At 36.9% G+C, this 22,050-nt stretch overlaps 1 protein-coding gene across 2 annotated transcripts in view; it reads right to left on the bottom strand.

The window, feature by feature from the left end:
- Positions 1-13,217: 13,217 nt before the first annotated feature.
- Positions 13,218-22,050, bottom strand: part of LOC105273991 (synaptotagmin-like protein 2) — a 15,915-nt gene continuing 7,082 nt past the window's right edge. Inside the window, exons 3-8 of one of the 2 annotated variants that reach the window (XM_011316764.1) lie at positions 21,604-21,665; positions 16,307-16,509; positions 15,991-16,187; positions 15,297-15,631; positions 15,081-15,220; positions 13,218-14,158 (exon numbers count right to left, since the gene is read on the bottom strand). In XM_011316764.1, coding sequence (XP_011315066.1) covers positions 13,350-14,158; positions 15,081-15,220; positions 15,297-15,631; positions 15,991-16,187; positions 16,307-16,509; positions 21,604-21,665 — 1,746 coding nt within the window. In that variant the 3' untranslated portion in view covers positions 13,218-13,349. The remainder of the gene's footprint in view (positions 14,159-15,080; positions 15,221-15,296; positions 15,632-15,990; positions 16,188-16,306; positions 16,510-21,603; positions 21,666-22,050) is intronic. The other variant, XM_011316765.1, reaches the window with a different exon arrangement.

The following is a 22,050-nucleotide window of genomic DNA, read 5'->3' as shown; positions in this document are numbered from 1 at the left end:
CCATTTATGCTGGACAAAGTGTTTAATGAAATTTTCAGGTCTCTAGGCTGGGAAAAAATTTGTTTTATTGGAAATGTTACGTTTTCGTTTCTTCAGTGCATGAAATGCTTTCCATTTTGGGGCGATTAAAAGTTCTCTCATTATAGCTGACACTAAGACTCGAACTTTTCGATAATATTTAATGGTAAGAGAATTGTATTGGAATTTTTATTTTTAAGTCTATCGTAATTCATGACAGCAGATTCGTGTCTGACCATCGCTCGAGTGCCTTCACCCTGGATTTTCGTAGTCCACGAGACAACAAAAGAAATTGACAAAAGGAGAAGAGAGCAGCGTGTAGATCGATAAGTAATTCAGCACAATAATCGCCATTTATCGGTTTGAATTACATTCCCTGTATTCAGCGGGAGTAAACGGCATTCGGTAATACGATACCGTAAAACGAGATCAACTGGTAAATGGAGTTTTCCAATCCTTGATTTTTCAATTATATTTACCCATCAAATATCACGATTCAAAATATTACAGCAGGAAAATATCACAGCTAAAAATATTCCAACAAAACATATTATTTCAAAACAATACAAGCACAAGGAAAAAAATCTAAAAATATAATAAATGCTGATATATAATTGTCAATTACCCCCGAGCTTTTATTCACCACAGCTGCCCCTTAATATACCAATAATTTTTAAATATTTAAGATGACAAAATAATAAATAACGACCAACGTCTCGGAGATATCTGATAAATCACTTTGATTATTGTTGTCTAATTATTTATTCATCCATCTGTTTGAGATTCTGTGGTCTCTCCACTGACCGGAAGCCGGGTAAAACCCCTGCGGTATGTGCCATTTATTTAATTCTGCTCTTCATAAGTATTCATATTGTTTTTCGGTTTACCGAGAGGAGTGTTTATGGGGTGACGAAATATAATTCACGGGCTAAATTCACAAGAGGGATGAAAAAGAACTAACGAAGTGAGAGAGTGATAGTGTGGAACGTGCGGGATTCTCAACTGACCGTTAAGTCCTCTACGAGTTATATCCCGGGTGTTATTAAGCTCCATAAGCGACACGTCTACCCAGGCCACTTTACGTTACCGTTTTTTCCGCACTTTCCACCTTATTCCTGTTATAACTGCAAGCTTCGTGCAATGTCGACCATTGCCAACTTACCGTTGAGGATATAAAATTTTTCAAAAGCCCCATATTCACCCATTTCTTTTTATTTGCACCCGATGGGTGAGCTTGAACACCACTTTCATTAGTCTCATCATTTTGATGGAAATATATTTTTTTACTTGTATTATGGACCAACAGTCTACAGCAAGTCGAGGATGTACGTCAGAGTTGGTTAAAGAGTGTTGAATCCTTGAAGAAATTTTTGAGTGACAAATTCTAGTCTTTAATTTATCATAATAAATATTTTTGTCATCCGTTTGAAATAAAAAACTCGTTGTAAATTTTTTTATAATTGTCTTTGGTACTGCATTTGGGTAATCGCATGGCGATTTTTTATTTTATTATGTGCAGTGGTAAATAATATTGTTTTTGTATTTTTCCTATCTCTGAGGGTTTTATTACCGTCGACGAGCCGAATATACCGTTGGTGATGCCAGAATTTCGTTTTGGGAAATAGTATATTTCCGGGCTGTTGAGATGGGATTTTCTACTCGTGTGGAATTGGCATGCGAGCCGAAGGGGAGGACTGGCCAACCACACGAGTGAAAAAAACCCATTACAACAGCCCAGATCATATTTCCAAGTAGTGATTTTCACGTTTTCGGATTTAACAAGAAACTCAGAACAGTAAAATTTATTTTCTTCCCCCAAAGATCTTAGATCCCTAATCTTGTAGTGAAAAAAGTTATTCTGATTTCGGATTTTTTACGTCTCTTTAACTTTTGTTTTCGTGTTTTCAAATGATAATTTACGAGGCGAGTGTACATAGAATCAACAAATGGGGACAATATATTTCAATGACAATCACTTTTTCATCGATATTAATCGAAAATCGAAGCAGTATCAAATACATTTCATTCAAATAAATTTCCGTGTATACAAGCTATTGTATTGTGTGATCTAGTTTGTTTGAATCATATGAATTCCACAGAATCAAGGTTAATCCAAATAAATTAATCCAAGCTTGTGCACATCGTTCAATGCGCCCGAGTTTGTATTTCCCGAAATTTTTAGTTTTCTGAAAGAACGATTCGTATATTCGACACCTCGTATCGACTATGACAGCTACAGCCAAACCAATTTCCACCGTGTATCACCTGCAATAAATAAAGTCCCTGAAATGTTCTGATATGGTAAAAAAAAAAAATTCAACCATCGCGTATCCATCCTGATATGTGGGAGCGGAAAATTTTCGTCAGATTGCGGTAGTTCTTTTTTTCTACACACAAATGTGTCTTTTCCAAGGGAAATACGCATAAGCGAGTTATAAGTATTCACCTCATGTGGCCATCACTCTTCTTCCAGGACGGAAGCTACCATCCCCATTTTGCCTGTTCCTCTGGATCCACGATGGCAAAGCGCAGACACTGCTCTTCTTCACCTTACCCCTCAGTCTTGCTTCCCATATTTTTTACAGTGCCTCCGAGCGAGACTCCGGGCTGTGTGAAGAAAGAGCGGAGGGTTGCAGAATCGAGGGGTGGCACACACCCCAACATCCCTTGACTTTTATTAGTTTGGCCAACAGCGTTTTACGCCCGAAAACTACCTGAGGAGGACGCGTGTTCCACCGGCGTGGGAAAAAAATCCAGCAATATGTGCAGCATGACCCCTGAATTTTTATTGACGCCTGAACAGACCGACTGGATAATTGCATTTTTTTATCAATGAATATGGTTATTGTTAGTAACAAATTGGCTATTTGCTTCCGAAGGCATTCTCGCTTTTTTATGCTCATTGCTATTTTCTCTTATACCTTTTTTTGTCACACCGTTACGAAAGAATGGAATTTTCTGGATTCTCCACTAATAATTTGCAGGCGCCACGAGATACTATTTAGGAAAAACAAATATTTTGCATAGTGTGGAAAATTCTCCTGAGATTAGGTGGGACATGCCATCGAAAATTGGGATATTTCTACGATCTATCCACGCACATATATCCAACGCCCATAGAATATAAATATTTGATATTCAAATAGGATATCTTTGAAATATATTTTGTATCTGTACCTGAAATATATCTTCCGGACATATATTTGTCCTGCGCGGGTATTAATTTATATTATTAATAATATAAATATTATTTATATTATTACTTAAATCATTATTTAAACTAAATACAACCACAAATGAATGAAAATATAATAACAACAACGACAATTTTTTTTTTAATTTCTAGTCTGTATAGGAAAGCTGTCCCTGAGCCTATCGCGTCCACCGTAGCCCAGTGTTGCATTCCAGGGTTGTACCAGGCCAGCGCAGCTAGCCTGGGCCAAGATTCGCAAAGCTCAGGACTAGCCCGAATAAATAAATTTATAAATAAATTTCGGATCAAAAATTTATAAATAAATTTCGGATCAAAAATTTATAAATAATTTTTTTTGAGTAAAATGATACCTCGCGATTCACATTATTAAATCATAAAATTTATACTCGAAACATACTTTGTACCAGTTATCCCCGTCCAACCCTATAACTCCGGTTAAAAGTTTCTCCGATTACTACCCTCGTTCAACAGTTATTTACAGTCTTATAACTGTGCCACCTTTTCCAAAAAAAAAATAATCCGCGATGCATCCACGTCTCGTGAGACATTAGAAGATAGAAATTTGAATTTGAATGAGTGTAAATTTTCCATTCAGAATAAAAAAGGAGAGAAGTAAAAATAGTTACGAAGAATTCTATACAACATACGTATATATAAGGCGTCACTCAATATTTTGAAGAGCAAGGGCAATAGCAAAAGCTTTTCAACTCGTAAGTCATGCGTTTAAATAGCCTTATTATGAAATTCCCTGGTGAGAAAAGGGGGAGCAGCTCGTCATAATTACAACAGAAACGACAGGAAATCCTCAGTGAGACATAGTGTATAGTTTGAGAGGATTTAACGAGGGAGAGACGCTGGATGAAGAGAGAAAGAGCCCAATAACCAGTGATGGAGTAATTAACATCCAGTCAACTCCAGACCGTACCGATAATTTTCCACCTCCAGCGACCGCCTCGCCACATCATCTCGACCGACTTCAGCTCTCTTCCGATTCGATTATAGGTACGATAAAGAAAAAGAAGAACTTGGCTAAAAGTGAATAAAAAAAAACCCCAAGATCCAGCAAAGTTCCGACTACCCATTCAACTGTACTCCAATAATTTTGTCATGATTTTGTGAATTATTGAGCTGCAATTGACGATAATTCATTGCCTGCATTAAAAAAACGAGTACCACGGGCGTAATGTAATCAAGAAAAAACCTGAAATTAGCATAGTTAATTGTGGAATGGAATACTAAAACTTTTAATGAAATCGATTGAGATGAAAACAAATGAGCAGGCATGATAAATGCTGAATAAAAAGTGGAGGAAGTGGAGGAAGTGGAGGTGTGGGAGTGAGGGAAATGAGTTGAGGTAATGGAAAAGATGTAATAAAATGTCGAGATGGAGAATATGGGAGTGGATAGGAGTGGATAGGGGTGGATGGTAAGGATGGTAAGAATGGTAAGGATGGAGATACTCTCCTCTGGTGGCTATAGACGAAAAATTATTATGCGTGCAAGGTGCAACATGCGGTAGGGGGTTAGCAGCAATACAGCTCACCCACAACTAATCCAACTAAAGCATGTCGGCTCGTTGTGCTACGCATACTGAAGCAGCTTGCACCGTTACAAGTTGAACCGTCTCACTCGTATCCAGGGATAAAATATACCAACAAAGGGAAGAATGAAAACACTGGGTACCAAGCACGAGTATATATTCCTGGTAACTCTGTACTCGGTTGGAGGATGTGCTATCCCCATATTGCGTATCCCGTGGGCTTGGGCGCGATGGGGGTAGCAACAGATACGGTCTAGGAAGCTGAATAGAACCTTGGAGGAAATATATATAAGAGGAAGTGAGACGGAAGTAGTCACGTTGGAATGTCCCACTGAGTTTATGAGGGCATAACTTAGGGGCCAAGTATGCAGCAGTGGGGAAGTGGGTGGTATAAAACGGGTGGAGAAATTCCAAAATCGCTAGCCGTTACGTCAGCTCACATGTCTGCACATCCAACTGCTTTCTTTTATAGTTAAAACAACGATTCTTACATTTATTGGGGGATAGGAATAGATCCTCATTACACTCCAAAAATTACTCGTTTCGAATAAATTCATATTTTCTTACTATTAATGATTATTTAATTCACATTGTTGGTATTCCATTAATTCTCTATTTGATGTACCTGCGCAATTTGTTATGATTTGTTTAAATAAATGAATTCTATTTTTTATGTAATTAAATTATTTTTATTTGGATGAAAAACTCAAATTGAAGGCAGATTTCTATTTAATGCTTATTTCGATAATTATAGATTTAATTAATTATTTAAAAAACACTCTCTATATTAAATATTCGAATTATTTCAATTCTTGATTTCTACTTGAAACAATTTATTTTTCAAATGAACAAGACAACTTGACTTAAGTCTCTCAACTTGAATCTGTATTTTTTTTTTGTGTAGTATCGAAGGAATTGGTCATCTGTTTCAGTCATAAAATGTTACACCAAGAGCATTGTTGCTCACATTACCGACCAGTTGATGGCCCTTGGCCGATGGGATCCACTGTACTTATTTTTTTTCATATGCAAATAATTTTTTATAACATCTTAAATTCATAACTGTAAAAGGTTGAATGAGAATTTATCGGTTTTATGGTGATAAAATGGAGAATGTGGTCAAGCGGTGAAATTTAAAAATTTAATGGTCGATAGGAGAGAATGACCACGCACGCTTCTGAAACCATTTGAGAACTTGAAGTAAACCGACGAAAGGAATTTTGAATTGAGCTTTTCCAATTATTTATTATTATGAAGTACAAATATCAACAAAAAAACACAGAGATCTATTTTCAATCAGAGGCTGTTTGTTATTCCGCAAAGGTAAAACGAGAAAATTACCACAAATAATGACAAAATTGCCTATAGACTTCTCTTTTCTTTTCTCCATTTTTTCTTCAATAACTTATTGCCAATAGAATCCGTAAGAATCGCTGTTCTATTGCTAATTAATTGAATTAATGTTTCCTTTCATTTTTCCCCTCGAAATTAAAATTTCACGAATCCATTAATTTTGTAAGAGACAAATAAAATAAATGAATTTATAATAAAAAAAGGTTAAAAAGTGGAAAACTCTTCATCGTAAGAATTGAAATCCCCGGAAGAAATAGCTTCAGACACTGCAGATATAATTAAATCCTCCACTTTGATTGAATCGTTCTATTCAATTGATTACGGGATTTATCACCATGAGGAGGGTAGTTTACGAGACTTCTTGTACACGTGCACTTGAGAGCCATCTTGGGATTCTAAACGAGCGCAAATACTCGGGAATTTCGGGGGCGGAATTGACAACGAGACCCTTCCCCTCTAAATTGTATTTTCATTGACTATTGATTCGTACCAAGTCATTGTTTCATCGATACGGAATGGGCTACGCTTCCGCTCCTCCACATTCTCTTTTTTTCTTTTTTTTTTAATTTTAATCCGTCACTGGAGAATGATGAGGGCCGTGAAACCCTATTATTCATTCTGGATCGATAGTTGCACGTCGTAGCTGGCGCTAAGTGCGCATTATGAGGTAATTAATTTTACGCCTCAACTCGAACTACCTCATATCCCCTCCACCTCGCCACTTAACTGCGACATCAATATAATAAATAACCCTTGGATTTTTATCTTTCAATTCGAATTTAACAAAAATTAATCCAAGTTTCTGTTCTTATTTTAAATTTATATGCACTAATGAGGATTAAATTTCTTTCCCACAATATTGGTAACTATTACTTAATGGTGGAGTCAATGAAGTACAATTAAATAGTACCAATTGAATGGAGCGGTGACAATTGCAGGACAATTGAGTTGGGTTAAGTTAAGCCGATTGAATGATTAGGTAATAGTTATCGAAGGGCTGGTTGATAGTATGAGCTGCAGGGATCAATCGTCGACTGCAATTCGGTAACTATTACCAAATGTTCAGTTGCCTTGAACGATTCTCGATTCGCGTCAACAGAAAAATTGAATAAAATCGAGAGTTATTATTTGTTGCATTTATAACTGAATGCACGGGTCCGATGAAATTGAAAATAATTCTCAACCGAATACGTCCGGGTCATATAAATCTCTAGCGGGTCAATACGATGTATAACAACCATTAAATAAAAAACAAATAATCCTGTAAAATTGATCAGTCATCGATAAGATCTGTTCTCACTTCAGTTCAATTTGATACTTCACTCTTTTATTTGTAACACCCTTTTAGACTCTTTTCGACCAGAATTGTGTTTTTTTTCAAAATTCCAACTTTTCACATTATACCCCGGAATAATAGGACACCCGTCTCACTCCTCGGTGAAATATAAAAGTCCCAGTAAAAGTGGTGCATCTCCTCAGTGCGAAATACACGTGCAAATGAAAAAAGAAAAGCATAAACATAGAAGAATGTTGAAAAATAAAGGTGTAGGAGTATGAGGGAGAGAAAAAAAGAAGAAAAATAAAGTGCAGAGGACGAATAAGAAGTAAACTCATAACAGCTTTGGTTCATGACAGGCCGTTCCATGAGGCTGCACGAGCGTCTTTTCTGGCTTCCTCCCTCACCCACCCCCGCTTCAACCCACCCCTTCCGGTTTTACTGATGGCACTACCCCCAATCTCCCTCCCCACCTCTCCACACTCCCTTTGCACCCCCTGAAGAAAACTTAACCAACGAATAAGCCTGCGAGTCGAAGATCGCGATAAAGAAGAAGTAGGACGAAGAGTTGGACATAGGGATGTCGAGGTGAGTGAAACAGAGACAGAAATAGGTTTGAAACTAAATGTGCTATGGAGACACGCTTGCAAGTTTGATTAAATTAAATTACCCCGACGGAAAAGATTTTTACGTTTATTGGTGTGCCTCGGCATTCCCCCAGGACGAAATGGTAATTATTTATGATAATTTATACAGACTTACGGAAGAGTGATATTACCAGTGGCAAAGTAAGGAAAAGAAATTTATATTATAAAAAAAGGGAAGAATCGTGGAAAGAGGAAAATGGATAGACATGAAAGAGATACTGCCACACAAACTTTACATTTCTTCATCCATTTCTACAACTTTTTTTTTTCCAACACTCAACTCATATCTGCTCGACATTTTTTTATCGGTTGATATTGTTTGGGGGTGTTGCGACAGTTTCGAGGAATGGGATTTGATCAAGGGGTTAATAAATTTTTAATTGATAAATTCTGTGGATGGTGACACGACGCATGAACCTAATTACACGATAATAATAATCATAATAGAACCAGAAGAATAATTATCAAGGAACTCATGCTTTCACTATAATTAACTGGTAAAAATTTCTTTAGGGGTAATACACTGCGGTTATTAAGTGGTACTTAAATGAAATTTAACTATAAACTTTTTCCATGTTTTCGCGACTTTGTATAAACATCTTGGAAGTGGTAAGAAATAAATGGAACTACGATGCATGGTAGTATTATCTCATTCGGATGGACTAAGATTTAAAGGGCACTGCAATTTCTCGCTTAAAGCGGTACATCACAGCGATAAAATGAATCCTCCAAACTGCATATAAACTCCGGGTATTAACCGTAGGCCGCGTGGAGACGGCGTTTTGTCTCATTTAAAACGTCTTAATCTTCAAGGATAACTTTAGAAATAAACCCCGCAGTACCTAAGGCTCCACCTACCGCTTTCCCCTCCCCTGATGGATTGTACCCCCAAAAAAAAAAATAAATAACGGTAATTACTGGATTTTCGTGGTCCCTGCGTAGCCACATCGTACACAAGTCGTACCCTGTCTATTGTTTTGAGGACACTGAAGAGACTAAAGGGCTTATTTTATTTTGGTGAAGGTAAAAGAGAGGGAGAGGAACAAAAACCCTAAAATCACCCGTGCAACGCGCTCTTGGATCGGTACTATATCCCGCCTATCTAAATAGTTGGCCGACTCCATAAATTCGCCAGGCGAATGTTCAATCTCTCTCTCACTCTCTCCCTCTCACTCCTCTGTATCACACTCCATCGTTCTACCTTTGGACCGACCCCCCCGTTAAACTCTCCACAACCCCTTGCCGATGCGACCGCGCGAGCGACGCGGCAAAACCTAGCAATTTGTCTTAACGCGTCGTTGAATGAGAAAATTACAGGAATTTTCCCCCCCCAATGTTCCCCCATCTCCCCCTCGTCCCCACTCTCCTTTTACTACACCATCACCCCCGCCGCCTCTCGCCACCTCTCGCCACCCTCGCCACCCCCTTTTACCCTCAGTCCGCCCTCCGTCCGACGTTGAAAATTGAATTCAACGGTGAAATTTTCGAACGAAATAGCGATTCGCTTGGGAGAAGGGGGTAATCGAGGGGGATGAATTAAAAATCCTAAAGTACAGAGATAACGGCGAATGAATGTTGAATTAAAAATGAGACCGAGGTCAAATATAAATCCAATGGTAATTTAAAGGAGTTCTTTATGTGTGTTGAGATACACATAAAATCCCCCAACGGGGGGGAGGTGAGTCTCTTGAGTTGAGACGACTTAATACGGCAACTTACCACACGGGGGATTAAGCTTAAGTCGCCGCGACCAAGTACCGCATTGTCTCGGGAACCTTATCTTGGAAGCAGAGCTCAGCAATTGACTCTACGGGATATTGCCGGTGTATGCCAAGATCTGGTGTCATTAATTGCCTATCGCGCACCCAAAAAGTATCTCAACATTTTTTTTATTGGCCCAACGGGGGAATAAATCGTTGCTTTTGCAATTATTGCTTTCCGATGGAAACAATCATTTATTTAAACGATTAACCGATTTTTTTAATCATCTGAATAAATATTGAAATAATATATCAGTAAAAATAATTCATAATAATAATTTTAATTTTATTTATGAAGTTAGGATTTCCTAACACTTTCTATCGGGGAAAATACTTCTTTGGAATTTTTGTTGATCTCGGTACACAATCCGAAGGTATTTCACAACAAAAATATTTACGAAAGGCCGCAGGTAAGGCAATATAATTTTCACTCCCTGGAATATTTTCCCTTTCTCCATTCTTACCACAGATTTCTCTTTTTTTTGTTTTGACGACCTACTGAAAATTCCCAAGGAATGAGACAATAAATCTTCACAGGTCTAATCCAGGTAGAAATTAAAATTTCGGGAAAAGTGAATTTGGGACTCGAGAAAATCCACAAAGGCCAACAGTACGACATCGTAAAATCAGAAATAACAAACGCGTACATTTCATTCATTTTGCATGGAGTACAACAATAGTACATTCTGATATACCTGAAAACTGATTTTTTTCCTTCGAAGATAAAAACTAAGGCAGCGATGGCGAAATTAGGGTCATAAAATTTTTTCTGAAACCAATGAAAAGCCATTAAAAAAATGATTAAACAGATTATAATTCCATTGTAAATACAAAAATGATTAACAATTGATCCTGAAACTGTAATTAGAAAAATGAGAGCCCCAGATTTCCATTTATTATTGATTTTGAACCGTTATGGATATCAACTTCTTCCCTTTCGACTAATTGAATTTTTGAAAACGTTTGACTATTAGACTAAATATTTTTCCGCCATAATATTTATATTTAACACATTCTACTTTTTGCAAAAAAAAATCGTGTTCTTCGAAATCTCCCGGACTAATAGGCCTATTAATTAGCAATTAATTTCTTTTCTCAAAATCCTCGTCCCTTTTTGAGGTCTATTTTATTAGAAAATGGGTTGAATTCCTCCAATCGATCTTGCCTATTTCAGATCAGGTAATTTCCATGTTTACTCGTTTAGACGGTGAGGTACAGGGCTAGTACACCGTGTGCACAAGGCTATTGAATATTTCTAGGGTGATGCATTTGTTTATCAGTCAAATGATATTTTTTGAAATTTTTACTCTCCAACTGCGATTTCAATAGTTGTGATACGGAAGTATGTCGCTTGCTAATTGATGTATTCGAGAGGAATGGGAAACGGGATGGGGTAATGCGAGAAATTTGAATGTCGAATGGGAAATTGGGTAATGAGGGGAAATTGAAGCACGTGCAAGTCATCCTCTCTGTAATCCTTTCACGTTAATTTCAGAAGAGGACTTTTACCAGTCCCTTCAACTCGAAGTATATCGCATTTCTTGTGACTTGGCGACTGGCACGCGGAAATAACCTGGCTCGTTCACCTCAGGCTGAGGTTCTCGGTGTGGTCCGGGTGTCTTCTCATGAGAAAGATTTTCAGGGGAACCATCAAGTTTCTACGAGCCAACTTTTGCCCCGGAGATTCGAACGTCGCTGGGACATCCTCGGTGCTATATACGAATTCGTTCCACTACCATACCGTCTACATTCTCGTTAAAAGAAAAGGAAAGTGGCCTATAGGAGGGGGTGACACTCGCTCGAAATTGTTTGAAACTAGTGCTTCAGACAATTTAACTCAGCGTTTTACCGCTCAACCATATCACATTTTTTAACAGTTTAATTTTATGAAATAGTCGTCGGATTACACTGGGACCAGAAAAGTATTTGAAGAAGTGCGTCTTCACTTGAGTCGAGATATTTATACAACAATTTTTTAATTTCTGAGAGAACGATGTATTGCGCTGGAAGGAAAAAGTTTAGTCATGAATTTGTATTTCTTTGAAAAATTATGAGCAGCGAGAGAGCGATATCCTGAATCAAGTCAAATAGTTTTTGTCTTTCCATTTTTTCATTTCTTGAAATTTGGGGGAAGATAAAGTGTGAGTGGATTCACTCAGCTAGACTCGGTTTGTGGAATCAGATTTTTATTATGAATAAATTATCCGCATTAGAATTACTTCAGAAATTGCAGAGAAATAGATTAGGAATAGAAATCACGAGATTTTATCGATTCCATGTGATTACCTCCGAAATTATTTCGAAAATCGGATGAAACACTCGTAAAAAAAAAGTTCCCTTTCACTTTGAAAAGAAATCCAATTAACAATTTTGTAAAATTTAATAGTAATTATTAAAAACCCTGAAATCCCTGAACTTATTGCAATCTATAAAATCCATACAATCGAAATTCCTGGAAATCATAAAATTCTTTTGAACACAATCAATGATTTTAATGAAAATCCTTTTATGAAATCGATTTTCAGAAGTACTTCTTCAAAATTGAGGGTTAATCATATGTTTCTGCCGTACCAAAATGTCCACGGAGGGATTATAGAATACCTCGGGCCTCCACGTATTCAGAAGAGTGATTTTTCGCACTTGCCACCATGGAAAAACGTGGAAAAGTACTGCTGTGTGTATAGCCTACGGGAATTGTGCAGCAGGGTGGTTCGTAAAGCGATTACGACTGGTCCGTTAAGCGCATAAGGATAGAAGAGGTTTTTGCGCTGAAAAAGATAATTAAAAAAGTAATGGCCAGGATACCGGAACAATTTCTCATTTGAAAAGAAAAAATTGTGTATATAATAACAGCGCACGTAACAGAACTGCAAATAATTCACAAAAAGTATTTTTTTTCTCATTATTTCAATTTAATCGATAGTTAAGAATTTTATTGGAGCACCTTAAGGTTCATTAACGCTATACAACCTATGTTACAACCATTTGCTCATACTCTTTTCGGTTTCATCCAAAGTGAACAGTGATGCATAACGGATGAATGAATTTCACTGCTCCAATCTCTCGACGATTCTTCCCCTTTTTATTGTTATTATCTTTCCGTTTTTTTTTGTGGTAATAGGAGCGATGAAGGAGCTTTACCATTGAATTTATCTCACTCACAACGCATATCCTTCTTGTTCACTACATATATAATATGGTGAGGTAGTTTTCCCGCGTGACTCGGCACAGTACGTTCGTTAAAAAGTTTGGTAGCAGAAGGGGATGGAGGGAGGACACCGCTTTTCCGTACAGTAATTTCTTGTCTTCCTCCAGCACATACGAGCCGAGAAGTTTTGTACGATTACTCTCACGAGTGCTCGACAGAACCATTGAGGAACTTGAGGGAAAAACGTATTGTATTTTCTTGTTCGTCTCTCGTTTTCCATTTTAAAAAATCCACGAAATCCACTGAGAACGCCACTTTGTTTACAAACACTTGTGATGCCCGATTTTTTTTTCTCGGTTTTTATAATGAAAAGTTCTTTTTCTTTCTGTCTCGTCAAATGAGTCTGTCATTCAGAGCACCTGAACTACTGCGATTCCGCCTTCTGGGAGGAGTGGGTATATTATCTGGGCTCTCTGGAGAGGGAGTCTGGATGATTCTGTGCAATCTGCTTGGCTTGGGTGGTGATTCAATGTCGTGATTGGTTTTATTGATTTTTTCAAAACCATTGATAGCATTGCCGTTAGTTAAATCGATGTTCACCATCTCTGGAGGAGTTTCTTCGACAATCAGGGGAATGATTTTTGGCTCGATGGGAATTTCTATGGATTTCTCTGGGATATGTTTGTACTCCAGGGGTTGCTCGTGCACCTCCAGATGCTCATCCTGCTTCTCCAGCATATCTGAGAGAGCTGCTGAGAGTTCTGTCAAACTTGGTGTCATTGAGCTCAAATTGCTGTCATCAGCCTCGTCTCTCAGGACTTTCAACAGAGTCGAGTGATCGTTACTCTGCAGTTCGGGTTTGATCTTTGGTTCTGGACTGGATGGTGGCGTTTTAACTTCATTCTTAACAGCCTCCAATTCCTCACGTATCTTAGTTATCTCGTTCTTGGTATCCTTGACGACTTTATCCTCGAAAAAGTCAATCTCATCTGGATCCTCCATCAGAGCACTTGGAAATGACTCTTCGGATATCGATCTTGTTAGCACTCGTGGTGAAGAGTCCGATTGAGATGGGGAGGATGGATCGACGCGCAATGCTAGAGTGTTTCTATCTTCAAAGTTGTCGAAAAGTTCAGTGTCGTTTGATAACGATCTACGGAGGTTTTTCGTTGATTGAACCTCGCGATGGCGATTCAGGGAATCTGGAGATCAAATCAAAAGGACGCAGTGAGTTTAAATCATTCAGCGTATAAATTTTATTCACTTTCTTCTTCCTCACTAAATCATTCTCTTCTACAATTAATCATCGGGTGACCACTCGAATTTTATTCAATAATAATATTACCCCTCAAAATAATCCAAAAAAATATTGCAAGTCGAAATATTATAATGTAAATATATTACTTCGCGGAAATATTAACGCGAAAAATAGTGCAAGTCGAGATATTACGATATCATTATATTATTTTTAACAGTAATATTTTCAGGTGTAATAATTTTTGTTGTGATTTTTTTAGGTAATACTTTGAGCTGGGTTACTTTTATAGGTAACCAATGATCATGCGGATTTATCTATCTATCATCGTTTAAGATCAAGATATGGAAATTCCTACGAAACGCCTACAACGCTAAATCAGTGAGAAAAGTTCTAGCTTTCATTCTCACGCATTTGCAGCAGCTGAAAGAATTGGTTCGTGGCTATTTCTTTGATTCATTTTAATTAATTATTACTGCAATCAATAGTGGATGTTTATGGGTGTTCCATAATTATACGCTAAATAATTAAATTGGAAAGCAAAAACTTCTTTGTGATGGACCCAACGTTGGGTTTTCCAGGGAAAATGAAGTAAACTTTTACTTCAAATTAAATGAGTTCTCCATTTTTGAACAGGAATAAAAGTCCATAATTATTATTGATGATTCGAGAGAACATGTACACTGAAAGGCTTTCAAATAGCTATAGATGTATTTATAGTTAATAAATAAGTAACTGATTTCATTCTGAATGATTTTTCTTCTGTAAAATACTCATATCACTATTTCCTTCTTTTATTATTCGACTAATTACTTAACTAATTACGCTATTGCCGGGCAACTTTCAAATACTGTAGAGAAAATACTCACGCGTCTTTTTCATCTCGTCCACAGGAATTTCAAAGAACGGATTCTCGTACGTATTTTTCGTGAAGCTTCTATTTTCCATCGTTTCCTCATCAATCGTTCCATTTTCCTCAGGTGCTGGTGAATCCTCAAATCGCGTTCCCCTAAGAATCCCATGAGAATCAGTTTATCCTAATTTATTAGCGTCGTAAAATATTTGATGTCGACATTTTAACTTACTTGTCAGGATGCAAAAACCATCCATCAACTTTAACAGGCGTTCTCGGCTCATCCTTGATATCCTGCTTCAGTGGAGTCGAAGTTTTCCCTTTATCTAGTCTCAAACCATCGACTGGCAAGTCCGTAAACTGATCAAGAGGGGAAGTTTGCTTTTCCTCTGATGATTTTTCGTCCTCATCTTCGTATCGCGATGCCTCGAGTTGGTTGTAATTCGGTAGACTAACGGTGCTCGAACTTTTCGATTTAATGGAAGTTTTTTCGTGACTAGAGAGCCTCTCCGCTGACTTCCAACCAGACACAACAGCGTTGGGGATCACCCTCTCTATTTCATAGATCTATAAAAATTAATAATAACATGGCTATCATACTAAATTACTCAATTGGTTAATATATCCACTAGAATATCTCCCCATAAAGTAATAAATTCGAAATTAAGTTTTGAAAGTACTTGAGAGCAACTAAAATTATTTTTCTGTAGTACCTTTGCTATTTGTGATAACAATTAACACTACTGACAGAAAACTGCATTACTATTTATTGATTCATGAAAAGAAAATGCACATGAGATCAGTATTTTTGAAATTTTTCACAAGTCACCTTCCCCTGAGGACAATCTTGTACTGGTAAGAAGTGATTTTTTTTATTCGTGTATAACGTGGAAAGAAATCAATTTCCTTGGTGAAAAATAAATGACCTTGTACTCACGAACCTCCTTCTTCTTGCCCGTGGGAAATTTCACAGATGAGTAAAGAGGCTCCTTTGAATCCTTAGGAGCAATTTCGGTTTCTAAACTCTCGTAACTCTCACTGGGCTTTGGTGGCAGTGGTCGTCTCCGATTTTTCTTCTTACTCCTTGGTGGTGGGATTGGGGTCACGTCTTTGAGATTAGAGTCTGAATAAGAATCAAAAATGATGAGTAATTCATTCAGCTCACCCTGAGCAACGAATTTTCCTCGTAAGGAGTTTTGCTTTCGTGAAGAATAATGGGACAACAAGATAAATGCAACTCACAACTTGTTGTTGGGCTTGCAGTGTGATAGAGTGTCGTATCTAAGGTACGATTGGTCATGACCGAACTTGCTCTTGGTGTACTTGGTACTTCCAGATTAACGTCTACCCAGTCACTTGGTTGAAAGGGTCGATCGACAGAGTCGATACTACATCCTCTGGTGAGCAATTCCCGGGATGGAGAACCAGCATACCCAATCTCCGAGCTGGAAAGTTCATTCAGAAAACGGATTGAATGATGATGGTTTACCCGAAATCTCAACGATTAATGGAAAAGGATTTTTTTTTTCAAACCTCAGAGAAATATTCACTAAAAATTATGCAACTTTAGTTCGCTTACCGATTACGGAAGTGACTTAGAGAATTTACAGTATCGTAATTATTCACTGATAATTTAGACAAAAATTATCCAACGCTATGGAATGTACAATTTTTCTAAACGTTTTTTCGCTCCGGAATTACGGAAGAGGTACGTAATTTTTATATTTCTCTCGAGAACTGACAGATACCATTGATTTATTAATATTAAACGATTAAAAATAATTCGAATCCAGAATTTATAATTCAGAACTGAAAAATATCTCAAATAAAAACTAAATGAAATAATTAAAAAATTAATATCAGAGAAATCAGTTTATTCGGCTGAAGCTCTAGTACCAGAATTCGCATTTATTATGTGTAAATAAAAAGGGGGAAATTCATAAATTAAAAAACCAATTTAACATCAAAGCCAGTGATTTATTTATTCATGTGACATGATACGAGTTAAAAAAATTGAAAATTTTCCGGTCAACATGAAAAAATGAGTTGATTCCGAACTATTAAATTCAATTTTCATCCACAAACATCACAATTACGCTGCAAGAATAATTAACTGAAGTATGAGTAATAGAGTCATAGGATTGGCGAATTACAGAGAAATCTGCTCAGATGTCCAACGAGAGAAACTAGGAAGAGAGAATAATCCTCATTGATACTTCCCTTTCCATTTTCTCTCGCTCCTCCATTAATCTCTCCCTCAATCCGAAACTAAATGACGCATTTACCTACCCTTTAATTACATTCTTTATTACAAATAGTTAACAATAGTCGAAAGATTCCTCAAATGAAGATATAAAAGACAGAAAGCCCCCATTAACGACTGAATTGCCTCAATTTATGAAAAATCCCTTCAACTCGTTTATTTATTTTTTACCTTTCGGGGATTAAATAACCGGAAGCGAATCAGATAGCCATTGCCGTGGATCACGAGTCCTCTGATACTCGCTAGCCGAAGGTAAAATAACTGAGATAGAGGTACAAACGAATGGTTTATTGCATAGAAAAGGATAATGGCAACAGCCCAACTACAAACTCCAGAGGTAAAATATATAGAAGAGGGAGAAAATGGGAGAAGAATTCACTGGGTTGTGGATTTTACGTGGTAGTTATAGTTGAAGGGGAAAGTGGAGTGGTAGGCAAATCCAAGAACAGATAGTCAGGCTGAGGACAAGGGATAGGGATACAGACAGGAGACAAAATAGGTGAGGGGTTGGTTTGGGTGGAGGAGGTAGATGAGGTAGATGAGGTAGATGAGGTGGATGAGGTGGATGAGGTGGATGAGGTGGAGGTGGTGGAGGTGGTGGATGAGGTGGAGGAGGTGGAGGTGGTGGAGGAGGTGGAGGTGGTGAAGGTGGTGGAGGAAGTGGAGGAAGTGGAGGAAGTAGAAGAGGTAGAGGAGGTATAGAGGAGAAAGATGGTTAATGTTGGTGGGTACAAGTACGAATGTATACATTACACATGTCGTGTGTAAATCGCGATATGCTGGCGTAACTTTGTACGTTTCCAGCGTAACACAAGAGGGCACGCGATGCAAGCGTGTTTATTCGAGTTGTTTCTCTTCTATAAATAACGCCGGAGAGTACTAGGGGGATTTTAGTCAGAGGGGTGGATATGTATGGGTTTTATCTTGTACCTAGTCCATCTGGCATTTTCATCGATTACCTTTGAAAAGTCTAACGAAGAGGTGGGGCTGTGATAATCCTTCAGGATTTGTGTGAATATACTGTTAGGAAATTACACTTGTCATCTTCCATGACGAACTGCCAATTTTTAGCAATGGCTGGGATTTGACATTTTTGGAGAATTCTTTATTTGGGAATTTGGGAAATTTTTTGAAATATTTCCAGTGGTTCTCCATTTTTAAATCTGTGTCATCCTGAAAAAATTGAGAAGGGAAAATTCAGGGAATAATTTTTTTGAATGTTTAATAGAGTGGAAATTGAATTGTATTTGATGAGGAGAAGGTTTAAAGAGTTTTTTTCTTGATTTTGGTGTTTGTTATTTATAATTTAAAAGACCTACTGCGCACTCCGTCCGTCGAATTTGAATTTGGCGGTTCGAGTTGACCAATGAGGAATTAGTCCTGCGTGTTTCTAGATATTTTGACTCGAGTAAACTTTATTTTTGTCTTTCTACTTTCATAATAAGGATAATAAAGACCTGTGGATGAAATATAAAATAGAACGTTCAAATTTGCGCGGGAAATTCGATTTCTTTCGTCTTTCAGCGATGCTTCCCAAATTTTCAAAATTTTCAAAATTCTTTGTTGGAAAAATATTGAAAAGAAATCATTAAAAGTCATGTTCAGACTCGAGATATCCTCAAACTTGAAGATTTGATGTTGCTCAAAAAAGTTTTTTTATATGTCCTTGCATTTACGATTATACGATTATAATTTACGATATGGGTCTCCGTAATTTACGCGTTCGGAATCGTAATTTACGGGATGGACCCCGTAATTTACGATATAAAAATCGTAATTTCCGGCATTTGCCCGTAATTTACGTTTCCAAACCCGTAATATACGCGATCACAAATCGCGTAAATTACATTCTAAATCTTCTACATTAAGTATAGTATAGTATATAGTGTTTTCTGTGTGTTTCCAGAAGTTTTACCGAACTTAATATACCTTTTTCACCACTTTCCACTGAATTGAAATCCACAGCATTTAATCTCCATTGATATCGAATATCCGACGAAATTATACAATTCCGTGGATATATAGAAATTATTCGAATGCAAATTTAGCCTTGGCCATGGGTTTCAAGTATTATTACTTGAATACTTTACTTGGATACTTGAATTACTTGGATACTTGTTTTTCTTTATTCATAGTGTTTTGCTTCGTTCGTTTGCGGTTATTTCAGCGCGGGGTTTCGATTGATTGACTTTTATTTGACTTCGGAGAATGGCGGACTGTAGGTTGACAAAAGACAAGAGGAGGAACCGTATTCAGCTTGTCTCCTAGTTTTCTCCAGGGATCCCACGCGACTTATTCAAAACTAGAAGAGATAAAAGGTCGAAGTGGAGGCGGAATTGAAATTAGTTGCCTTGTAGTATTCTCTGGCTTCATTATATTAATTTTTACGGTACACTGCATTGTGTAGATATACTTGTATACATGGAGATTTGTCGGTGGAATTGTGGTCTTCATTATTTCCTGGGCAAAGAAAATAAATAGTCCGAGGAATGAAGGGGCGTTGACACGTTATGTTGTGATTGCAATAGTTGGTCACGCAACGGCAACTCCTAAGTAAAATGTCACCATTTAAGGTCCAGCTTGATAGAAAATCCCAAGACCAGACTCCTTGACTCACTTTTCCAATCTAATGGCCCATTTCTTAACATTTCATCTCTTCAAATGTAATTAATTTCTCGGGTGTACTTCACGACGAGATTGAACTGTAAAGGATAAAGATGTAGAGACCAATGAGTTTTTCGATTTACCGGAAAATGAAAACTGTGTTGTTGTCACGGATTGAATTATTACCCAGCTATTTTGCTCGATGTGGTTTTTCATGCTGCGCGGTAAATTATACACGACAATGAGACGTTTTTTCCATTCTCTAACGTACCATACTGATGTCCATATGTATGTATCCATGGAAATTCCGTGTCAATGTGTGAGTCGAGAAAATTACATAATGCGCACCAAGTGGAACGCTGGAAAAACGCTCTGACAGTCTCGTCTATTTAAAATCCATTTAATTTATATTTTCTCATTTTATTTCCTCCTCAAGGTAATATTCATCAACTTAACTTGACATTTATTCGCTTAGCTAATTCTTCAGGTGAGAACAATTAAATAACTTTCCCAAACCGTCACTTTGATTATTTTTTTTTACTCTGTGTGATAAGATAATTCAGAGAACTCGGTGATAAATCACGGTTTTAATGATTGTGAATAACTTAAGTCTATGAACTTTGCATTCGTTGAAATATCTCACGTTCGACTCCGATGTACCATTTTTAAATCTATTTTAATTGTAAAGCGCACGTATGCACTTGATAATAGAAGAATAACAGTTGAGGATACATTTTTCTATTGTCGTGGTCCTTTCAGTTTTTTTCCTGCATTCTTTCGCATAAAAAAGATGCATGCAGTCACGTACGTTTTATCGTTCAATTTATTTAGTCAAGGTGTCTTGTTTGTTTTTATTCGAAGATAGGGACGGACAGAATCCTATTGTTCTGCTGCAGGATTTTAATCATCGAATGTAAATCATCGTGTTTATATTCAATCCATTATGTCAATGGTAATTTCAATCTGAATTATTTCGTCTCTGCATTTTTATGATTTTTCTTTTCAGTCAGTTATTATTAAGGATTTTGCTTTTTTGTCATTCTTTTAACAGCATTTTTTTTTTGTTGAAGTTGGAATCAATTTTTTAGATTTCTTCACGCAAATCTAGAGGCAAAATGAATTTTTACATTCCACTAAAATTACTGTTTCCGTCATAACTTTGTGGTTTACACCTATATTTCAATGTGTTCTCACGAGACGTAATTATTCATTGAATTGAATAGAGGAGAACCTTGGCATCATAAATGTGAAGGTTACAACACAATTAGAATTAAAAAAAAATTATTTTCCAGCACAATGATCTCCATTTTTCTTCATCTCCATAAAAAGAAAATTTCAAAAAAAAAATCAAACGGCGAATGAAAGTACATATTCAGAAATTTTATTTTGAATTAGAGAGTAAATGGAGACTTATGTAAGTCAGCAGACAATTTTTTATTTGCACAGCAGCAACTTTATCTGATCGCAATGTAATTTTACACGGCATTTTAAATATTTGCAAATAACAACAGTCTCGCGACTCTCGACGACTGGAGTCACATGTTTCCCCAGGATTACGTTGCAACGTGTAATTTCAAACTAATTCTTCTGATCGCTTTTCTACACTTCTATTTTTTATTTCGATTTTTTTATTAAACCACTGGATAGATAATTGAACAGAAGGTATATTTACCTCGTTACCCGTTGAGTTGCTCCTCCAAGAACCGATCCTTCTTCCTTAAGACTCGGATATATCTGTCAATAGACAAGGAAATGTTAATAATTGTTGCATAATTTTGTTGTAACGTGTAGCACACGCAAATATAATACAAGGTGTAATATTTATCCCGACATTAATGAATTCTATCAGGTTTTTTAATGAAAATTATGAGCGTCGTTGGTCATTCAATCGATATAATTATAAATTTGAAAATAGAAGAAAAATTCTGGAAAATTCGAGTTTATCTAGATTTTACACCTGACAAAGTCCTGCGAGATATTTTATACTTAGTATTATCTTTAAATATACAAAACGTACGTAACCGTGTATGTATTCATGTATGTACATATATAATATATAATCTACATATTAAAATTCAAACTTGTTGTGATTTTTCGATAATCGGGAAGTTCTTGATTC

The sequence above is a fragment of the Fopius arisanus genome, unplaced genomic scaffold, assembly GCF_000806365.1.
Source record: "Fopius arisanus strain USDA-PBARC FA_bdor unplaced genomic scaffold, ASM80636v1 scaffold00009, whole genome shotgun sequence".
Classification (NCBI taxonomy): domain Eukaryota; kingdom Metazoa; phylum Arthropoda; class Insecta; order Hymenoptera; family Braconidae; genus Fopius; species Fopius arisanus.
The sequence above is the reverse complement of the archived record's forward strand: the minus strand, read 5'-3'. Positions and strand labels throughout refer to the sequence as shown.